Source organism: Phacochoerus africanus, chromosome 7 (assembly GCF_016906955.1).
Source record: "Phacochoerus africanus isolate WHEZ1 chromosome 7, ROS_Pafr_v1, whole genome shotgun sequence".
Lineage (NCBI taxonomy): Eukaryota > Metazoa > Chordata > Mammalia > Artiodactyla > Suidae > Phacochoerus > Phacochoerus africanus.
Window position 1 is genome coordinate 5,658,084 of NC_062550.1, and position 21,808 is coordinate 5,679,891.

Genomic DNA, 21,808 nt, shown 5'->3' on the forward strand with positions numbered 1-21,808 from the left:
AAAGAGGAGGGAGGAGGCCCAAACGGGGAAAAGGAAGAAATTTACATTTAAATTTTTCTCATCTTGAAAAAGAATGTACCTATGTGTATGACTGGGTCACTCTGCGGTACAGCAGAAATCAGCACAACACTGTAAGTCAACTATACCTTTTAAAATTTTTTCTCATCTTACCGTAAAATGTGAATTTTACTTCATCATCACCACCTGGAGTTTGGGGTTTGAGCCTGTGGCTCTTAAGTGTCCTGGTCACATGGAACAAGTCCTCTTCACTGGTGCATTCTGTCCAAATTCAGCTTAAAACCTTTCATCAAAATATTCAGCAAATGAAGCACACACACACCAAGACACACTTCAGCCTTTGAGCTTTTCAGCAAATGACAATTATTGAAAAGTTGCAAACGGGAAAATCCCTATGGAAGCGTTAGAACTTGAACAATTAGAACGCTCAAAGAATTAGGTCTGAAATTCTACAACTGCCCTCTGAAAAACCTTTGCAAAACCACGACTTGTAAGAAAAAACTCCTAGTTTTCACTGAACAAATTTACATGCTCAACCCAAATGTAAGGAAAGTGAGAGCGGCCACTCCTTTGCTGCACCTGAATTCTTGAAGCAGCCAAAACAATCAGAGATCCCGGCCCCGCACTTCCAAGGGTCTGCCAGCCGCCCAGGGGTGCTTGGTGCCGGAGTTCCGCCCGACCGCCGCCTCCCAGCCTCAGTTTCCCCTCCCGGGCACCCCCTGGAGTCCCTTCCGGTTCCCACCGCGTGGACGCCGCCAGGCCTCACTTCCCGGCATCCCCCGGGGCAGCCTGGGGCTGGAAGAGCGGGCACCGCCCCCCCCCAGGTGCGCGTGCGCACACGCCGACGGCTCGAAGCCGTAAAGGCGCCGCTCGCTACTCAGCCCCGCGCTCACGCACGCGCGCCCTCGGGCGGCCCGGGTTCCCGGGTCCCGTTCCCCGGCTTCGCGCCCCGGCGGCCTTCCGCCAGCCTGCGGCCAGGCGTGTGGGCGGGGGCCGCAGGGAGCCCAGAGGAGGGCGGGGCGGGGCGGGGCGGTGGCCGTGGCGGGCGGGCCGAGTCGCGGGGGCCGGGCCCGCGGGCTGCGGTGGCGCTGGTCTTGGCGCTGGCGCTGGTGGAGGCGCCATGGAGGCCGACGCGGGGTCGGAGCACGGCAGTCCGGTCCTGACGCCGGAGTCGGCGCCGAGCTCGGAGCCGGACCCGGACCCGGAGGAGGACGCGCGGGCCCGGGCCGAGTTCGAGGCGCTGCATGGCCCGGCGCTGCGCGCGTCGGGGGTCCCCGAGCGCTACTGGGGCCGCCTCCTGCACAAGCTGGAGCACGAGGTGCGGGTCGGGGCGACGCGGGGAAGGCGCGGTGCGGGGAGAAGCCAGGTGCAGACCTGGTAGAAGGCTCCAGAGCGATCTCTCCCCTGGGGCGCCCCGGGTTCCCTTTGAGAGGGGCCTGGGAGGCTGGGATGCCGGTTTTCAAAGCGCGCACCCCCCAGCCCGGGTCAGCGCGGGCTCGGGGCGCGCTGGGGGTGGATCGCTCTGGACCCTTCTACCAGGAAGGGTGTGGTCTCTCTTGGCCGAGGACCGCTGGGCTGGAGCGGCGGCAGGGGGCCTCCTGGCGGACACGTGCAGATGCGTTGGGGGCAGTTCGCGGCGTGGAGGAGCCTGTGCCCGAGGGGGCAGGCCTCGTGAAACGCGCCGGGGAGAGTTGGGGGCGGTGTGGATGGACGATGCAGGAGAAGCAGGCGGAGTTGGAAGGATGAAGAGCCATGAATGCCTTGGTGACCGACTTTAGGTCCCAGGCAGTTGAGGAGCCGTCTAGAGTTTGGGGCCTAAGAGTGGCGGCCAGAGCCTGTACCTGTGGCCCTGAGCCTGGCAGCCCCTGGGGCTGGGCCAGGGCTGCCGTGTGAACTGGCAGAAAAATGAACTTTGGCTTCCATTGTGGGCCAGGCCCTGTGCAGCGTCCTGCACACGTCCATGCCCTGGGACAGTCCTATGAGGAGTAAGAGTCACTGTCCTCTTTATACAGTGGTGAAAACTGAGGCTCAGGAAGAGGAAGTGACACTCCCAAGGCCTGTCTGACTTCAGGTCTAGGCGCTTTCCCTGCCTCCCTCGGGGAGAATAGATGTCCGGTGAACGTGTCTGGCTTTACCTGTTCCAATCATAGAATTCCTTCGTGTTTCTTTATTTGACGTGAGCCCCGGGTCACCCTCAGTTTGAGACTAAAGAAAACAGAGGCTGGAGTTCCCGTCGTGGTGCAGTGGAAACGAATCCGACTAGGAACCATGAGGTTGCGGGTTCAATCCCTGGCCTTGCTCAGCGGGTCAAGGATCCGGCGTTGCCGTGAGCGCTGATGTAGGTCGCAGATGCGGCTCAGATCTGGTGTGGCTGTGGCGTAGGCCAGTGGCTACAGCTCCAATTAGACGCCTAGCCTGGGCACCTCCACATGCCGTGAGTGTGGCCCTAAAGAGTCAAAGGACAGAAAGAAAACAGAGGCTGCGTATGGGAGGTGGAAACAGAATCTAAACAAAAATGGCAAGAGTTGAGGTGCTTCCAAAGTCTGTGTGTTTGTGAGGATCGCTCCATTCTGCTTGCAGGCCTGCTCTAGCCTCCGCCTCCAAAGCGTTTCCCCTCGGGTCCTGGCTGAGGGGTATACCTGATCCTGGGTTTTGGTGGTTTGCCCAGGTACCGAAGCCAGGGCATAGTCCGGCTCCAGGCCAACTGCTGGGGCCTTCTTAGCCAGAACTCGGCTCCTCTTCTGGGCCTGAGACGGCCTGACCGAGGTGGAACCCTAGAGCCAGGAAGAGGCTGCCCCCCAAGTCTGGCTGCTGGGCAGACCCCAGCCCCTCAGCCAGCTTCTCTGCCTCTACAGTCAGGGATGGACCATTTGCCTTCCTGCTCAAAACACAGGGTGTGGCTCCACAGAAGATGCAGTGTCACTGGCATCTCCTGTTGGTAACAGTGAATCTCCTTACCCCCTATTGCCCTCCACTCAGCAGCCTTTCCTGAGCACTCGCCCTGGTCCCAGGCCTGTGCTGGGACAGGAGGGGACCCCAGCAGTTCGTTAGGCTGCAAGGGTCCTCGTGTGCTGGGTGAAAGCACAATGTGGGAACACCCTGGCCAGCCTCTGTGGGCAGTGACGTCTCACTTGGGCGAGTCCTTTGCCCGTCTGAACCCAGGCCTCCACCCAGGATACCCAGCCCTGGCCCCCACGGCCTTGGTGGGGATGGGGTGGAGAGGCATCAGGTAAGTTTCAGCCAGTGGCCAGCACGCCGTCCCCGGCATGTAGTGTCCCCTCCATCCTGGCTGCCAGATCTGCAGGCCGCCTGGCCACTGTTGCTCTGCCGAGGGGCAGCCAGTACTTTTCCGTGAGGTTTCCTTGCTCTTGAGTTACGAGCAGAGCTGTGAGTCACCACTTTGCCAGACGCAAACCTGCAGCCATTGTTCTGACAAACCTGCTGCTGTGGGCCCAGGTGTGGGGGAGGGCAACTGCTGACAGGGGAGTGGGGCCCCTTCGGCACCCCCAAGCCGGTGACCCTGGTGCCTTGGAAAGGAGGCAAGTGTTTTGAAATAAATTTCCATCTTTCCCGCTGTCCACAAGAACTTCCTGGCTGCAAACCACTCCCTTCCTTGTCTCTTTAGGGCCTCCTCCGGTCCCGCTGTAAAGGGTTGTGGTCTCCCCCATCTCACAGCTGTGGTGAGGCAGGCCCTCTATCCCCAGGCCCTTGGCGGGCCCCCCAGCCTCCTCGCTGCTGTCAGGTTTGGGGGTGACGGGCTGAAGCACAAGGCGGGGATCCCCGCCTCTGAGCTGTTCTCTCCTCACCTCTAAACCGGAGGGAAGGTAGCAGCTCCCCCTGGGCTCTGGGAGGATTAAACTCAGGGCTCCACCCCAGAAAGTGCCCTCCGGATGAAGCTGGTTCACAGCCCTCCTGCCCCCCACTTCCCTGCCCGGAGCCTTTGCACCACCTCCTGTTGCCACACGCGTAAATCTTCCCCTTGCTAAGTGTCCGTCTTCCCTGGCCCCCCGGGTCCCAGCACACTTCCCTGGGCCTCGCCATGGCCCAGCCTTACTTCTCTGTGCCACCCGGCTGTCCCGGGGCAAGGTTATGGCTGATGCATCCTCGCAGCCCCCAGAGTCCCTGTCCTGCCCAGCACACAGACGGTCCGTAGCCTGAATAGAGGACTGATTGCCAGCTATTCAGATGGGCTGAATTTTTCTTTTTAATAGTCATGAGAAATAGGTATTAGGGCAACTGGCCTTTCTCAAGCACCTGCTCTGTGCCAGCGCAGGATTTTATTGTCGCTCTGGGCTCTCCTGCAAGGTGGATGACACCCCTTCCCAGGGGAGAGCCTCGTCTCAGAAGTGCCTCGACGGTAGCAGGTGCTTACAGACCTGAGCTGCTTCTGAGCTCATCATGTATGTGAATCATTTAATCCCTGCAACCCGTCTCTCAGGTGCGTTCTGGTGTTCCCCTTCTGGGGATGGGGAGACAGGCACAGAGAGGCTCAGTGACTTGTTCTAGGTCACACAGCCTGGCACCAGGATCTGCCCTAAAGCCCCGTGTGAGCTTGTAGCAGACACAGGGTACATCTGGCTGAATGGGAACCGACTGGCTTATCTACGCCAGGTGCACGTGGCTGCCAGTCTCCCCCTTTCCAGGGAAACTCGAGGCCCCAGGTCCTTACCTTCTGCTCCATCCCGGCCTGGGGGCCTCAGGACACTGGCCCCAGGCCGGGCTTAGTGCCAACCTGGGCTGGGGTGGTGGCTGCAGGAGGCTCAGGCACTTGTGTCCTTCTGGGTCTACCTCTGCTGCCCTGGTGTCAAATTGGCTCTTCTGGTGAGAACCGAATTGGGGTGAAATCCTTGGCCCCCAGGAGCCTAACTCTTCCATTCACTTCCAGTGTGACGGGAACCACCCCCTCTGCCTTTGGGGCCTCATTTTCCCGGTACACGGGCAGTCCCACCTCCAAGCATGGGTCCCATGGGCTGAGGGGCCCTGGACAACAGTGCTAGTGATAGAGGGTGGGTTAGGTCCTCGACTGCTGTCACCCACCCGAAAGCTGGGCCGTCGGGCAGTAAATGGGTCCTGCTTCTCCTAGGGGTTGCATTTGTCCTCGAGGCCAGGGCGTGGCAGCAGAAGCAGGTCGGGAATGGGGTGTCCTGCTGACACCCCTTTCTGTGGCCCCCCCCCAGGTTTTCGACGCCGGGGAGATGTTTGGGATAATGCAGGTGGAGGAAGTGGAGGAGGCTGAGAGCGAGGAGGAGGTGGCCCGGGAAGCGCGCAAGAAGCCCAACCCCGGCGGTGAGCTCTGCTACAAGGTCATTGTCACCAACGAGAACGGGCTCCGGGCGGCCGACCCCAACAGGTAGGGGCCGTGGGCCCGGCGGCTTTCGGGGCTGGGCTCTCTTGGAGAAGGGTGTCCCTGAGGCTGTTGCCGTTGGGGACAAGCCATCGTTGCAAGCACTCGTGCTCCTGGGAGCCAGGCACCGTCACTTCGCCAGCCTTCGGCCTTGAGACCAGGTGCCCTTGTGGCCCCCGTGTTTCTAGCTGGACGTCAGGGTCCTGTTGGCCCCAGTGTGACGCTTGTGTTCGTCGTGTTTTAGGTCCTGAGAGCCCCTCCCCAGGTGTCTCTTAACGGTCTCAACGGTCCCATCAAGAGGTGTGACGGGGTCCCACTTTGCTGATGAGGAAACAGTGGGCAAGGGCTTGCCCGGGGTCACACAGCCGGTTAGGACTGTGGGTGTCGAAGCCAGGGAAGTCTCACTTTTGAGCCCCCGCTTTTCCGTGGACCCCGGGCCTCTCCCCCATCCTGCTGAATCAGTCTCTGGGCGGAGCCCTGGGCCTGCCCCCCAGCCACAGGGTGGAAAGGCCAGGTCCAAGACTGGACCCAGGGCTTCCTGCCCCCGCCCCGGGGGCCAAGCGGGCCGGTCCTCAGCCAGGACGGGCCTGCAGGCCACGCTGCCCAACTTTGCTGGAACCCTGAGGGAGCAACTTGCCAGCCTCTGAGGGTCACCGGGCACCTGTGTCCATAGCTGCTCCTGGAGGGCTGGCCACCCCTTGCAGAATTTGTGGCTCCTCAGCCAGCCCTTGGCGGGGTGGGTGTGGCCCCGTGGTGATTACAGCCGCCCAGCACCTCCACCCACAAGTCTCTGACTCAGAGACTTGCAGGCTCACCTTCCTCACCAAGTTCAGTACAGTAAACCGTGTGTGCCCGCGCCATCCCCACCTGTGCCAGCTCCGGGCCAGGCCCAGTGGCCCCCTCAGGGGGCTCCCCGCCTGCCTGCACCCTCCACCGCACACACCACCAGCCCGGCTGGGGAGGGGGCGGGGTCGGAGCCGGGCTCCACTGCCCCCCTGCTCCTGGGCCTTTCCTTCCTATGGACCTTTGGGAGTGCCTGTCCCCAACCCTGCAGTGGCCAGGCCTCATCCTTTCGCACACCTGCTGGGTACAGTGGTCTCCTGTGCGTCTGCCCAGGGTCCCCCCCCGGGGTGCGCTCCACTTTGAAGGCCTGGCTTTTTATGGTCGTGAGGGCAAGACTAAATCTTCATTTGTTGCGGACGCGGCCCTCAAAAGCAAACAAGAGGTCATCTAAGCGCAGTAAAATAAATACTGCTGAGCTGGCCACCCAGCCTAAGAATTGGAGCCTTTGCTGCTCCTTCCATTAAGCAGGGGGCGGGCTAGGCTGCTTCGCCCAGCAGGCAGAAGGCTCGCGCTGAGTCCAGCAGGGCTTGGGCGGCATCCTGAGCAGCCTGGCCTGTGGCCTGGGGGGCAGGCTTGGCCTCGGGCCTGCGGTGGGACCACTTCGCCCTCCACTGCAGTTGTCTGGGAGCCGTGCCTCCGGCCCACCACCAGGCCCCTCTAGGGAGACAGGACTGTGGGCTGTGGGGGTCCATGCGTGTGAGAACTGCAGCCTCCCCCCAGGCCTTGGCGCTTCCCACGAAGTGTCCGGGAGTCCCAGGCGAGCATGTGGGAGCTCTGAGTGGGGCTTCTTTGTGCATCTGCCTGCAGCTGACCTCCCAGCATGTGCCGCCTTTCTTTTGGCTGAGCACCTACTGTGTGCCGGGGCTGCGGGTCACAAGCCAGGGGCATGGGCCTGCCCTCTAGCAGCTCAAGATCCAGGACTCTCACTGCTGCTCCCTGTGGTCAATAATCACGCACAACACACACGACCCTGCACACTGTACAGTTAGCATGCTGTTGTGTCAAGTCCATGCATCAGCCCCGTGATAGGAGGTGGCAGCCTGTTGTCGTATTCTAGAAACTGGAAAAGGGAGAGGAACTTTCCCGGGGCCACACAGGGCTCCCCACCCAGGCCCGCTGGTGCTGGGGAGACCAAATCTTGGGTTAGATGCGGGGTCCAGGCCGAAGCCCCATATTCCCCCCGCGGGCCTCTCACACGCACCCGTGCCTGTGCCCACAGCATCTTCCTCATCGACCACGCCTGGACCTGCCGCGTGGAGCACGCCCGCCAGCAGCTGCAGCAGGTGCCCGGGCTGCTGCACCGCATGGCCAACCTGATGGGCGTCGAGTTCCACGGAGAGCTGCCCAGCGCCGAGGCCGTGGCCCTGGTGCTGGAGGAGATGTGGAAGTTCAACCAGACCTACCAGCTGGCCCACGGGGTGAGCGGGCCGCGGGGCCAGGCGAGGCTGCCAGTGCCCAGGCCATCAGGGCTAGCGGGAGGCGGTCGTTTACCCAAGGGAGCCGTCACATCCTCTTCCGGAGCAATTGGAGCTGCCCTTGTTCCCTGGGGCTCCGTCGTGGGTCTGTTCCTCTTTCCCTGGGGCCGCCACTGCTGGTGGACTGCATCCGCGTGGCCTTCGAGCTCGGGGCCTCCTCCTCTCCCAGACCCCTGGACGTGGGCTCAGTGCCTCTTTCCTGGTGCCTTCTGGTTCCATCACCCTCTTAAAAGCCCTCATGGGGGAGTTCCTGTTGTGTCTCAGCAGGTTACAAACCTAGCTGCGGGATCCATGAGGACGTGGGTTCGATCCCTGGCCTTGATCACTAGGTTAAGGATCCGGTGTGGCTGTGGCTGTGGCGCAGGCCGGCAGCTGCAGCTCCCATTTGACTTCTACGCCTGAGGAGGAGGGTTGAGTCCCTTTAGCACGTGGCCCTCGGCTTCCATCACACCCCCACCCCGTGCCTGGCCGCCCCAGACTCGCCTTAGACGTCATCCCCTCACCACTTCCAGTTTGGGAAAAGACAGGTGTTTCTCATGATCTCAGCCTGGCTGTCGCCTCCTCCAAGGAGCCCTCCCTGAACGCAGAGCCCCCCCTACCCCATGCCACGTGCACAAAACCAAACATGTCCATGGAGCTACCAGGCTGGGTCCTTTCCCTCCTTATGCCTTTGCCATATAAGTGACCACACTTGCAGCCTGCTGGCCGGTGTCCTCGTCTGCCAGGGCAGGGCCACTGGCTCAGAGGCCGCAGGTTAAAGGGACCGGAGCACATGTGCTAGGTGCCCCAGGCTTGGGGAGCTGGGTGCAGACGGGCGGGGGGCAGGTGTCTGGGCGCACGGCCGGGAGGTGGCACAGCGGGCGAGGCTGGCATGTGCTCTGCCCGCAGACAGCCGAGGAGAAGGTGCCCGTGTGGTACATCATGGACGAGTTCGGTTCTCGCATCCAGCACGCGGACGCGCCCAGCTTCGCCACCGCGCCCTTCTTCTACATGCCGCAGCGGGTGGCCTACACGCTGCTGTGGCCCCTGAGGGACCTGGACACGGGTGGTGAGTCAAACACGCCCGCCCTGAGGAAGGGCCACCCCTCCCCCGCCGCCCCCTGACGGCCGCGTGTCTTGCTGCAGAGGAGGTGACCCGGGACTTCGCCTACGGAGAGGCCGACCCCCTGATCCGGAGGTGCAGGCTGCTGCCCTGGGCCCCCGCCGACCTGCTGGACCTCAGCTCCTCCACGCCCGAGCCGCCCGCCGAGCACTACCAGGTGTGGCCTCCACCCCCGCCCCGGGGCCTGCTCGCCTGGGGGCCTCTGGAACATTCTCTGCCCGGCCACCAGATGTGGCTGAGCGCCAGCTGGCTGCCGAGAGAGGTGGAGGAGAGCCGAGGGTGCCAGAGACAAAGGCTCAGCCCAGGGAGCGAATGTGAGCTCCCCTGAGTGCAGACCCCAGGGTGCCCGGTGCTGGGCGCCATCCTTTCAGAGGCCTGGGTAGAGCTGTGGACTGGGGGCCAGGGCTGCTCCTCCTCGTTCAGGGCACTCATTGCTGGGGCTGGGCAGCTGAATCCCAGCTCTGCCGTTGCCTCATCTCCTGCCACCTGCCTCACCAAGGACGCTGTTCAAACACTGGTGTGTTTTCTGGCGCACAGTAGGCCCTCATCAAGTGTTTGTCAGACCTGTCATTGCTGAGGGTGACAGTGGTGCTTCAGATCACGGACAGCCCCCATCAGGGCCCCACCAGGAGCCAGGACTCCCGAGTGCCGGGCTGGTGGTGAGTTAGTGCAGGGCCGGGCAGGAAGGGGAGACCGTAGGAACACGGGCACTGCCAGCCCAGGCAGGGTGGAGCTGGACTTAACCCTGGCCCCCCTCTCTGCTCCACCCCGCCCTCTGATCTCCTGCCACTGGCTCCCTTCACCTGTCCCAGCGAAACAAAGTGACGCACGAGCCTCTGCTTCTGAGCACTTTACAGGCGTACTGGGCTATGATCCTTACAGTGCGTCATCCGGTCCTATTTTTACCTTCACTTTACTGAGGATGAGGAAACTGAGGCACAGAGAGGTTGAGTAACTTGCCAGAGATCACACAGCTGGTAGAAGAGCTGGAGTCCAAAACGGGGCGGTGGAGGGGACACCTGGTATCCTGTGGGCAGAGGCTCCAGCCTTGCCGCCCACCATGTTGAAGTTTTGCTGCCTCCACCAGCACATCAGATGCTCACCAAAGGCCCCAGAGGATCATAGAAGTGAGTGAACTAGGAGTTCCCTGCTGGCCTAGTGGGTTAGGGATTTGGTATCACTGCTATGGCGCAGTTTCGTTCCCTGGCTCAGGAACTTCTACCTACTGCAGTGCAGCCCAAACGTAACCAAAACAAAAAGAATGTCGGTTTGTGGACAGGTTTTATTTTTTAATTTTCTCATCTTTCTTATGGCTGCCCCATAGCATATAGAGTTCCTGGGCCAAGGATCAGATCTGAGCTGCAGGTGCGACCTACACTGCCGCTGGGGCAACTTGGGATCCTTAACCCACTGAACCAGGCTGGGGATCGAACCTGTCCTGGCGCTGCAGAGACACCGCTGATCCTGTCATGCCGCAGCGGGAACTCCTGGATGTGTTTTAAACCACCACGCTGCTTAAGCTCAAAACAGCCTGTGCAGGCTCCCCAAGGCCCAGGCCACCCCCTCCCAGGACGGGCTGGGCACCCTCTGGGCTGCATGTGATCTGGAGGAAGCATGTAGAACAGCGAGATTTAGAACCGTGTTTATGTTGTCCTTTGGACACAAAACCCGCCAGGCCGCCCCTGAGGGGCCTGGAGCCCCGAGTCTGGGGCAGGGTGGTCCGAGGGCTCTGGGCGCTGCCTGAGGTCCAGGTGTGCCCTGGGCTCCCGGAACCCTCAGGTACCAGGAGGGGAGGCACGTGTTCACCTGCTCCCTTTCTGGAACGTCTGTCTCGACCTCCCGTGTTCTTTTAGGCCATCTTGGAGGAAAACAAGGAGAAGCTGCCGCTTGCCATCAGCCCGGCCGTGTACCCCCGTGACCACGTCTTCAAGTGCGTCCCCCAGCCTGCGATGAGACCTTCCCTCACTCGCCCCCCGTGGCCCCTGGCCCCTGGAGCCGCGCTGGGGGCGGGAGGCGCTCAGTGAATCCTCTGCCTCCCGGCACCAGGGCAGTGACAGGAACGCCAGGGGGTGTCACAGGGCCACAGAGCGCTCAGAGGAGGGAGGGGAGCACTGCCCAGCTGCCCTCAGCAGCCCCTCAGAGCAGGGAGCCAGTGCCGACGGGGACCCAGAAAGGCACCCCAGCCGCCAGGGGGGCCCCTGCCGGGCATCTGCAGGCGTAGGCTGGCAGGTTACGTCAGGCCAGCAAGCCCAGGCTGCGCCCCAGGTGGAGGCAGACGCTCCATTTTACAGGTGAGGAAGCAGAGGCGCCGAGTGACAGGCCTCTGGTTCCAGAGGGACCCCCTCCCTCTGGCTGCCAAACCCGGTCCAGCCAGAAACAGGCGACATGCTCTGCCCCAACCCCAATCCTGGGGGTTCCTCCTCCCCTTCCCCACAGCCTCCCGCCTGGCATCCCCCCCGCCTCCTCAGTCAGAGGCCACTGGCTGTGCCCTCCTGCCCACAGCTGAGCTCCATGCCTGGCCCCGCCCGAGCCGTCCAGCTCCAGGTCCCTGTCCCTCCCCTGGAGGGCTCTCCGGCCTGCCCTCCCTTCTGTCTCCATCTCGGCCCCATTGCTTGGAAGGTGCTGCTGCCTCCACTGCCCCAGACAGGCTTCCGGCCCTGCTGCGGCGGGGTGGGCACAGGTGTGGAGCGAGGCCTTGTCCAGGGCACCCGGGGCACCGGCCTCTTCTCCAAGGGCAGGGTTCTCGGTGTGTCAGCCCGTCCTGTGTCCAGCTGGAGGCCAGAGCCCGTGTTTGTCAGACACTCAGCGCCTCTGTTCCATCCTAAGACAAGCATGAGCCGGGCCCTGTGCTCCCGCCTTACGGATGAGGGACCTGGGGTTTTGAGGGGCCGAGTGGCCCCATCACTCAGCGGACCAGCAGCGGGCGTGGGGTCTGAGCCCGGCGGGCTGACCTCGGCCCGGCCCTTCCCTGCAGGGTCTACACGGACGTCCAGCAGGTGCTCAGCCACCTCACCCACCCACGCTTCTCCTTCACCCAGAGCGAGGCGGACGCCGACATCCTCTACAACTTCTCTCACTTCAAGGACTACAGGTGAGGCACCCACCCACCCGGCCCCCAGCGCCTGGCCCGCCTCCCCTGACCGGCGTCTGCCCTGCAGGAGGCTAAGCCAGGAGAGGCCCACAGTGCTGCTGAACCAGTTCCCCTGCGAGAACCTGCTGACGGTCAAGGACTGCCTGGCCTCCATCGCCCGCCGCGTGGGGGGCCCCGAGGGCCCGGCCTGGCTGCCCCGCACCTTCAACCTGCGCACGGAGCTGCCCCAGTTTGTCAGCTACTTCCAGCAGCGGGAGAGGCGGTGAGTGCCCCCGCTGCCCCGTGGCCGGGCACTGGCTATGTGCAGGCACCAAGCCGTGCGCCATAGACGCCCTCTAGGCCGCTGCTCAGGTGGCCATTCCACTGGGACCGCGGCTCCCTCCGCCCCCTCCTCTGCTGCCAGGGTCCCGGGGACACACTGCCAGGGGCAGGGGGGGTCCAGGGCACAGCCTAGCTGTCCCTCTCTGCTCCCAGGGGCGAGGACAACCACTGGATCTGCAAGCCCTGGAACCTGGCCCGCAGCCTGGACACCCACATCACCAAGAGCCTGCACAGCGTCATCCGGCACCGCGAGAGCTCCCCCAAGGTGGGGCCCCCAGTGCGCCGAGGATGGGGCGGAGGGGACGCTGTGCCCAGGACCTGGGCGGGTGGGTCCTGGTTGATGGGGTCCCTGGCTCACAGGAATCTCCGAAGGCCCACCCCCACCCCTTCCACTGCCCTTGCCAGCAGGGAGGGGCTGTGACAGGTAGAGGAGGGGGCCATCCTGGGTGAACCTGACCTGCTTCCCCACACACAGGGCACCTCACGTGACCACCTGGCGGGAGGGAGGTGGCCAAGCCAGGGAGCCCCTCAGAGCCTGGGCGAAGGTGCCAGAGTGTCTGGGGCCATCAGTGCGGGCGGTAAAAGGCACAGATCCTGCACCTGCACAGAGGCCCGAGGGCACACCCCCTCGGACTGACCCCTGCGGAGGCTTCCGGCAGGGCGCTGGGGAAGCAGTGGAGTTACAGCTGACAATTTGTATTGTTTCCAAAGGCTGACAACTGGTGGGGTCTTTCCCTTCAGTCAAAGTGGAGGTGAGGAGTTCCCGTTGTGGTTTAGCAGGTTAAGCCCGACTGGTCTCCATGAGGATCCAGGTTTGATCCCTGGCCTCGCTCAGTGGCTTAAGGAGCTGGTGTTGCCGTGAGCTGTGGTGCAGGTCGCACACCCCACTCGGATCTGGCGTTGCTGTGGCTGTGGCGTAGGCCAACAGCTGCTGCTCCGAGTCGACCCCTAGCCTGGAAACTTCCATATGCCGCAGGTGCGGCACTGAGAAGAAAAATAAAATAAAGCAAAATAAAGTAGAGGTAGAGGAAGCTCCCTTGTGGCTCAGCGAGTTAAGGATCCAGTGTTGGTGCAACTGTCGATCGGGTTTGATTCCTGGCCTGAGAACTTCCACGTGCTGTGGGTGCGGCCAAAAAATAAAATTAAAAAAAATAAAGTAGGGGCGAAGATGAAGGAATTGTTGCAGCCTGGACACAGGTCTGGAAAGACAGGAAGAGGCGGAGCAGGGAGCGGGTCCCCTCGTGGCACCAAGACGGGCAGAACCCCCCCCCGGCCCCGGCGGGAGGGGGCTCAGGAGCGAGTCGCCTCCTCCAGACGTGGTGGCAGCACTTGAGCCACCCCCCATGAGGTCGAGCGCTCCCCCGGCCCAGCTGAGCTGAGCGCCCGCGAGCCTGCGTCTGTGTCCAGCAGGTTGTATCCAAATACATTGAGAGTCCCGTCTTGTTCCTCCGAGAAGACGTGGGCGGGGTCAAGTTCGACATCCGCTACGTGGTGCTCCTGCGGTCCGTGAGGCCCCTGAAGCTGTTCGTCTACGACGTGTTCTGGCTGCGGTTCTCCAACCGGTAACTCAGGAGACGGGCTGGGCTCCGGGGGCGGCTGGGCGCCGGGGCCCCTCCTCCGCTGGGGATGAGCGCGCCTGCCGAGCAGCCGGCGGGGACCCCGGGAGCCCGCTTCTGTAAAAGGCATCGGCTCTCACCTCGGCCGACCCGGGGGACGCGAGCGCCCCTCGTGGGACAGGCGCCCGCCCCCCATCCACGGCCGCGTTTGCCGGCCTAGTGGGGCCGTGGGGGCGCTGAGCACCTCCCCTGCTCAGACGGTCCACGCTCGGACCTGGAGCGTCCCTCTGCTCACCCTGCAGGCCCTTTGCACTCAACGACCTGGACGACTACGAGAAGCATTTCACTGTCATGAACTACGACCCGGAAGTGGTGCTCAAGCAGGTAGGGGCTTGGCGGGGCCTGAAGAGTGGGTCCATGTGGAGGCTGGCACAGACCGGACCCCTCGCCCATCAGCTTCTCCCCCAGGCAGGCCTCACAGATGGTGCGAGGAGCTGCCTCTGGTACCCGCACCACCTCCAACAGCTGCCCTGCTGCTCAGAGGGGCGCCCGCTCTGGTCGAGATAACGGGGACCCCTGAGGCTTCCTGGTCCCGTGGCAGGTCCGAGCAGAGCAGGCTTTCTGCTGCGAAGCACGGGCTGTCTTCCATTCAGCACCTGCTGAGCACCGACACTGGGGGGTGGGGAGGCACCAGTGTTCGTGTCACGGGGCCCCCAGGGCAGGGGCTGCTGCCGGCCTGTGACCCTGCCCCGACCTCGGATCCTCCATCTTCCCGTGCTGCCAGGGCACCTCGAGCGAAGGGCATCAGGGCAAAGCCCCTTTCGAGGTGAGGGTGTCCAACCCCCACTGGCTCGTGGTGCCCCTGAGGCAGGCAGGCAGCATGGGTGCTCCCAGTTCAGGCAGGTGCCACGGGTACTCCTGAGACAACCCTGCACCGTGGGTGCTCCCCGTTCAGCCAGGCAGGGAAGGCAGGGCGCAGGTAGAGGCAGAGGCCCCCAATGGGAGGAGGAGGGAAGAAAAGCAGCAACAGGCTCCAGCGTGTTGTCCCCGAGTCCTCTCTGGCCTGCAGCTTGGTCAGAGGCTGTTGCAGGCAGACAAAGGGCACACCCGCTCTCCTTCCTGCTCTGTGCAAGGCCTGCGGGTGGCCTTCTCGTCCCCACCTCCCTCCCACGAAGCAGCTACCCCTAAGTGTGGCACGTGGTGGTGTTAACACACGAGGCCGCACTGGACGGGGCTGAGAAGCCCGCCGGGGGCTGCTGCACCGTCCACGTGGCTGGGCCTCCTCTTGTCCTGGGCTGCGTTGAAGGCCGGTCCCCAGGCCCTGGGCTGCGGCTGGAGTTGTCTCGGAGGGACCCAAGTGCCTTCCCTCCCCATAGCAGGTGTCCTCCCGAGGGTCACGTTTCCTCTGAAGCTGCCAGGGGTGGGGACGCCTGTCAGTGGGTGTAAACACTGGGCTTCCATAGGGAGCCAGCCTGGTCCTTCTGGGAGACACCTGAGCTGACAGCTGGGTTTGGGGTGAAGTCCGGAACTGAGCAGCCCTGGCTGTCCCCTGGAGCTGGTGCCGCGGGGTGGGCGCAGGCCTGGGCCCTGCAGACTCGGGTCTGAGCTCTGCCTCCGGCGCTCTGCTCTCAGGCCATGGTGACGTGTTGGCTCGGTGCCTCACTGAGCCTCACAGCGGCTGTGCACGTCAGTTTGCTGGGCGGGGAGCATTTTGGAAGGAGACGCAGACCCCGTATCCGGCCTCCCATTTGTGCCCGGGGGGTGTGGAGCTGAGGGGCTGCCAGCACTGACTGGGGGCCCCAGCAAGTGTCCCGTCCCTGCTCAGAGGCGGCCCCGGGGCAGAGCGTGACGGGCCTGTGTGTGTCACAGGTGCACTACAACGAGTTCATCCCTGAGTTTGAGAAGCAGTACCCCGAATTTCCCTGGAAGAGCGTCCAGGTGAGTCCTGGCAAAGCTGCGGCGGGGCGGGGGGCCCCACTTCCTCTGAGTGGTCCTGCTCCTCCCATCGAGGCAGGTGCGGGAGACGTGGGGGCTGTGACCCCTCGTCCCCTCTGGCCCAGGTGTCTTGGGGGTGCCTGGGGGCCGCCTGGCAGGGTATCCAAAGCACCCTGGGTACAGCCAGGTGGTAAAGAGCACAGGACACGCTTAGAGATGGGGGTGGCATGCACGTCCTGGAGGGAGCAGTTCCGGGGCAGGGATGCAGCAGGGTCTGCGGTAGGTGGATGCCAGGAGCCGGGGCAGCAGGGGTCAGGCTGCGGCCACATCTGGAGTCATTACGGATGTAGGAAGAGGTGACTTGGCCATTTGGAGACTAGGATTCAGGAAGGGGCTGTGGACTGCCCCCTGAGGGGCTGGTCCCAATGGCAGGTGCGCAGGCCCCCTGACCCTGCCTCTCCCGGTCCCCAGGCTGAAATCTTCCAGGCCTTCAGGGAGCTGTTCCAGGCAGCATGTGCCAAGCCACCCCCACTGGGCCTCTGCGACTACCCCTCGTCCCGGGCCGTGTATGCCGTTGATCTCATGCTGAAATGGGACAGCCGTCCGGATGGTGAGGGGTCCCCCGCCCCATGATCCAAACTGCCCCCGACAAGTTATCTAAAGCGGGTCATCCAGCCCCTAGGGGACAGAGAGGGGGCGTCACCACCTCCTTGCCCTGGTCAACGCTGCCTAGGTGATCCTTGCCTCAAATTAGCCAGGAGGCCTGGGGGCAGAGCGCAGCAGGAAGGGTGGGTGGCCGTGGGGTCAGGGGGGGTCTCAGGAGGAAGGGAGCCCCGCGAGAAAGGTGAGGGGCAGGGCCCTGGCTGGGCACACACTTCGGGGTGCCCAGGGGCCGATGGGACAGGGTCTCTGAGTTGGGTGTGGTGGCGCTTGTTACTCCTGGAGCTGGAGGCGGCTCCAGTCTTTGCCCTGGAAGAGCGGGCTCCAGGCGGGGGCCCCCGGCCCCCTCCCCCCCGGAGTGAGATGCCTGTGCTCCTGTGCCGTCAGGGAGGCACGTGATGCAGCCGCAGATCCTCGAGGTGAACTTCAACCCGGACTGTGAGCGAGCCTGCAGGTACCACCCGGCATTCTTCAACGACGTCTTCAGCACCCTGTACCTGGACGAGTACGACGGCTGCCCCGTCACCCGCCTCATCTAGGCGCCTGCCGGTCCTTGAGGGTGCATTCCGGCCTCGGCCTCGAGCTGCTCCTGCGCTGTCCCCCCGGCCCCTCAGCCGCCCTGTGAGCCCTCGTCCTGGCCTCACGCCCTCAGGGGCTCGGGCCCCCTCCCCCCATCAGTCAGGAGCGGTGCCACTCACCGTGTCCCCGGGGCCGAGTGCCAGGCGTCTGTTCACCCTCTCTCCACCGTCGGTGCGGTGATGAGTCTCAGCTCTGCCAAGGGCTTTCTTCCAGAGAGTTTGGTTGCTGGGGTGCTGTGCTTCCAGGGGGTGTTAGTGAAAGCGGGGTTCTAGGGGGCGTGGCGAGGTATCCTCGGAAATGAGGCCCCAGGAGCGCCTGCGGGAGCCCAGACGGCTGCTTCTGTGGCGCATCTGCTCCCCACGTTCCACCCCGGGCCTGCATGACAGGCGTCTCCAGGTCCCCTGGGAGCCTGCTGCTCAGGCCCAGGGTCAGACCTTCACCAGCAAATCTCTCTGAGGCGCCAGGGCAGGGCGGCCACGTTGCCTTTCCAGCTGGCCCCATGGAAGGGCCGAGTGCAGTGCCCGTGCCTCCCTGCCCGCCAGGCACTGCAGTGGTGCCTACCTCGTCTAAGGTTGGCTGGGACGCCCCGGCGAGGGGGCTCAGGGACAGGTGTGGACAGCAGAGTGCCAGGCCTGGACAGCTGAGCAGGACAATTCCAGGGAGAACCTTATGTTACAATCAGATGCCATCAGCCACCAGTCTGGTGTCAAGATGGTGGATTTTTGTTACTTTTTCACTTACAGGAAGAAAATATAAAATTCTCATTTTTAATTTTGTTTCTGAAATTTTGAGTCTATTTCCAGCGTATTTTGTGTTGCCACAGTGCACCCAGGCCCAGCTAACTGGGCAGCAGGCAGGTCTAATTTGGGGGGAGCTGCCTGCAGAGCTTTTGTGGGTGTGTGTGCGTGTGTTGGGGGTGTCTGTTTCATCCCGAAGCCAAGGCTCTCGCAAAAACTGGACTAGACTGTGCTGCCCGTCTCTGTGTCTGTCCTCTGTTAACCAGCTCAGCCCGTGTCCTGGGGAACCGTCCCTTGCCTCCAGCGGAGGTGCACAGAGCGCGGGGCACCTCGTCCCCGGTTCTCTCCACGGGAGAGCAGCTGCGTCCCGTCCCCTGCTTGACTTGATTTGTGCTGCAATAAAGTAGGCCTTCTGTACTTCAGCCTCCCGTTCTCTTTGGAGGCCCTGGAGCCGCGGGCCTGTGTGGTGTGTCAGCTGTCGTCCTTGCTGTTGTCAGAGAAAACCAAGATAGCAGTTCCCCTCGTGGCGCAGCAGAAACGAATCCGACTAGGAACCATGAGGTTGTGGGTTCGCTCCCTGGCCTCCCTCACTGGGATCCGGGGTTGCCTTGGGCTGTGGTGGAGGTCACAAACACATCCTCTGTTGTTGTGGCTGTGTGTGTCCAGCGGTACAGCTCCAATTGGACCCCTCGCCTGGGAACCTCCATGTGATGCAGGTGCGGGCCTAAAAAAAAGAGAAAAGAAAGAAAACCACAATATTAAGATGTCTGCTGGAGTTCCCGTCGTGGTGCAGTGATTAACGAATCCGACTAGGAACCATGAGGTTGCAGGTTTGATCCCTACCCTTGCTCAGTGGGGTAACAATCCAGCGTTGCTGTGGCTCTGGTGTAGGCTGATAGCTACAGCTCCGATTCGACCCCTAGCCTGGGAACCTCCATATGCCGCGGGAGCGGCCCAAGCAATGGCAAAAAGACCAAAAAAAAAAAAAAAATCTGCTTTGAGGAGTTTCCCCTGTGGCACAGCAGACTTGGTGGCCTCTCTGCAGCACAGTGGGTTAAGGATCTAGTGTTGCTGCCACTGCCGTGTAGGTTACAAGTGCGGCTTGGATCTGAGCTCTGGTCCAGGAATCCACCTGCCATGGGGTGGCCAAAAAGAAGGAAAAAAAAAAAAGACCCGCTGTGAAAAGCAGAAGAAATGAGACGGTGTTTAGTCCTCCCTGTCGTAGTCAGTCTGGGCTGCTGAGCAAAATACAGTGATTTAAACGGCAGAAATCTCCCTCGCTGTTGGGAGGCTGGGATGTCCCAGGGTCAAGGGGCCAGTAGGTCTGGTGCCTGAGGTGGGCAGTGAGGGCCTCTTCTTGGCTCGTGGTCGGCCGGCCTCGCTGTGCCCTCACGTGGTGGAAGGGGCAAGGGGGCTTTCTGGAGCCTTCTGGGCACTAGTCCTGTTCGTGGGGCCCCGCCCTTTTGACCTAATCGCCTCATAGGGGCCCCACCAGTAACCATCACACGGGGTGAGGATTTCGGGGCACGAACCTGAGGATGCAAATTCTCAGACGGTAGCGGTTCTCTAGCCCAAAGCTTGATTTCCTAGCGCTCGTTCCATTTCAGAGCAGGGCACGGTGGGGCCAAATGTGGAGCTGAGAGGCTCATTGCAGCATCATAACCAGCATCCGTGAGCCCTGAAGTCTGGTTTCTGGCCCTGACACCTGGGGGCCTGGGGGAGGGAACTCCCTCCAAGCCTGTTTCTTCATGGGGGGGGGGGGGGCACACTCCAGACCCTAAGCCCACAGGGCAGAATTGATGGTGCATGGAGCACAGTGACGCCCCCTGGTGGTTTTTGGAGGTTAAAACATGAGGAAGGCAAAGCTGCTGTTGTGACCCAGCAGGTTAAGAAGCAGAGTATCCATGAGGATGCAGGTTTGATCCCTGGCTTCACTCAGTGGGTTAAGGATCTGGCGTTGCCACAGCTGTGCTGTAAGTCACAGACACAGCTTGGATCCGTTGTTGGCTGTGGCAGTGGTGTAGGCCCACAGCTGCAGCTCCAATTGGACCCCTAGCCTGGGAAATTCCATATGCTGCAGGTGCGGCCCTAAAAAGACCAAAAAAGAAAAAAAAGCAAGGGCCCCAGACACCCGGGCCGGCGTCCTCGCCACGCTCATCAGGAGGGGTTGTTCATCCAGGTGCCGCTCAGGAGCCACGCTTGATCCTGCTTGTTCCTGCTTCACTTGGAACCTGGTTGCCCAGAGCAACCTAGTGGACTCCGCACAGTCGCCGGGCTCAGAGCACCACGTGATCCGGGCTTTCCTTCGTGATAAACGTGCTGTTCCCCAATTCTACATGTCCTTGAACCCTTGATCAGTGAAAATGGGGCACCCCCCCTACTCCCAGGAGGGCCATCAGGGGGGGCCTCCACCACTGGGGAAGATGAGGCCACTCCGTGCAAGGGAGAGGGTTCCTGTTCTTCCAAATAGAAGGTCGTTCCGGTCCCCGTCTTGCTCTGCATTAAGAAATAACTTATCGAAAGCCAGAATCTGAGAGCATCAGACATTTGGAGTTGATGGGAGGGGTCCCAGTAGCAGCAGTAATTGCTTCATCGGTCTGTGGGGTGACACTGAAGAAATCCGGAAGGTAGAGCTCGAGAGGCTGACAGTGAAAGACGATGACCCCACGGATGCTCTACAGCCGCGTAAACCCGCCCTAGTGTGGCAGCTCTTCCGTGGCGAGGCACGGACATGGCAGCATCTCCTGGCACAGGAGAGGCAGGGTTTCATCTTGCAGGGTCCGGAGGGGCAGCCACAAGATCTAAAGGCCCGTTCGCCAGGTGTTTCTATGGCCGTGCATGTTTTTGGTGGCCGGTAGGAAGGAGGTGGGATGTGGCTAGAAAGGAACAAAGCCACAAAGGTATGGGATGGACTCCAAGCGGTCTGTATAAGCACCACCGAGAAGATTCCGGAAGGCTCGGTGCTACGTCTAGCAGGCACACGGGTGCCTGTGACACTTGGAGGGGTACCCTTGGCCATCTTGGAGAACTTTACAAATAAATTAACCTGGCCCAGTAGGTTAAGGATCCAGCATTGTCGCTGCTGTGGCACAGGTTCAATCCCTGGCCTGAGGACTTCCGCATGCTGCAGGCGCAGCCTAAATAAATTAATTAAATTAAAAGGATGTGCAGAGTTCTCCGTGTGACCCTTCTGCGCTGACAAGCATCAGGAAGACAGGATGCTGGCCGGAGGCTCAGCTGAGGACTTGTGGCTGTATAGCTGCTGGATACTCTGTGTGGGACGTGACATGCCCCCCGAGTCGAGTGTGGGCGAAGTGACAGCCACAGAAAGAGTTGCCCCTTCTCTCAGAAGAATGCGGAGATCCTACTGCAGCCAATTGTGTTAATGATCCAGCTTGTCTCCGTGGAGGCGCCGGTTTGATCCCTGGCCTGGCACCGTGGGTTAAGAATCTGGCATTGCTGTGGCTGTGCCATTGGTTGGCAGCTCCGGCTCAGATTCAATCCCTGGCCCAAGAACTTCCAGGTGCAGTTGAAAGAAGAAAAAAAGAAAAAAAAGACAGAAATCTGGAGTTCCTGCCATGGTGCAGTGGGTTAAGAATCTGACTGTTGCGGTGGAGTTGTGGGTTGGATCCCCAGCCTGGCACAGTGGGTCAGAGATCCAGCGTTGTGTAGGTCAGACCTGTGGCTTGGACTCAATCTCGGGCCTGGGAACTTCCATATGCCACGCTGCAGCCAGAAATAAACAAAGACAAAAACAAAAAATGAATTCCATTCTCAGAAGAATGAGGCAAGCTGTCTGTCCATCTCCCCGAGCATTTCACACTGTTAAGTGGTGTCTGAACACGAGGACGGGGAGGCGGGGTGAGAGGGAGAAGCTGCGAAACCCCTGGCCTGCTAAGATGAGTGTGCGCTTTAAATGTGGACATGTGCTTAATTTGAAATCACTTGTTCAACCACCAAAACAGACAGGCGCCAAAAAGCCCAGCAGCCTGGACCAGGCTGGTCCTAGGGGTCCGAGCCGTCAAGGGTGCCTGGGAGGCAGGAACTGTGGGCGGGGGAGGGGCCCGGCCAGTACTGCCTCTGATGTCCCCTCCCAGATGGGGCATCTGCCCCTGCTGGAGCCAGGCTGCCATGCATCCGCACACCC

At 61.8% G+C, this 21,808-nt stretch overlaps 1 protein-coding gene across 2 annotated transcripts; it reads left to right on the forward strand.

The window, feature by feature from the left end:
* The first annotated feature begins 1,071 nt into the window (after positions 1-1,071).
* TTLL12 (tubulin tyrosine ligase like 12) lies at positions 1,072-18,078 on the forward strand. Of its 2 annotated transcripts, none has more exons than XM_047786051.1 (14): positions 1,072-1,336; positions 5,196-5,368; positions 7,425-7,623; positions 8,569-8,728; positions 8,806-8,939; positions 10,636-10,712; positions 11,757-11,873; positions 11,941-12,135; positions 12,348-12,459; positions 13,602-13,756; positions 14,053-14,134; positions 15,620-15,688; positions 16,157-16,295; positions 16,733-18,078. In XM_047786051.1, exons 1-14 carry the CDS (start codon positions 1,139-1,141, stop codon positions 16,882-16,884), a joined length of 1,962 nt encoding a protein of 653 aa, XP_047642007.1. In that variant the 5' UTR covers positions 1,072-1,138; the 3' UTR covers positions 16,885-18,078. The 2 variants fall into 2 exon arrangements, with proteins under 2 accessions (XP_047642007.1, XP_047642008.1); XM_047786052.1 differs by having other exon boundaries at positions 13,605-13,756.
* The last annotated feature ends 3,730 nt before the right edge of the window (positions 18,079-21,808 follow it).

What these genes read in the sequence shown, in the direction of transcription:
- TTLL12 (XM_047786051.1), top strand. Translation starts at nt 1,139, where the DNA reads ATGGAGGCCGACGCGGGGTCGGAGCACGGCAGTCCGGTCCTGACGCCG. An exon ending in TGCACAAGCTGGAGCACGAG is followed by an intron (nt 1,337 to 5,195) that starts GTGCGGGTCGGG and finishes GCCCCCCCCCAG; the next exon opens with GTTTTCGACGCCGGGGAGAT. An exon ending in TTCCCTGGAAGAGCGTCCAG is followed by an intron (nt 15,689 to 16,156) that starts GTGAGTCCTGGC and finishes CCCGGTCCCCAG; the next exon opens with GCTGAAATCTTCCAGGCCTT.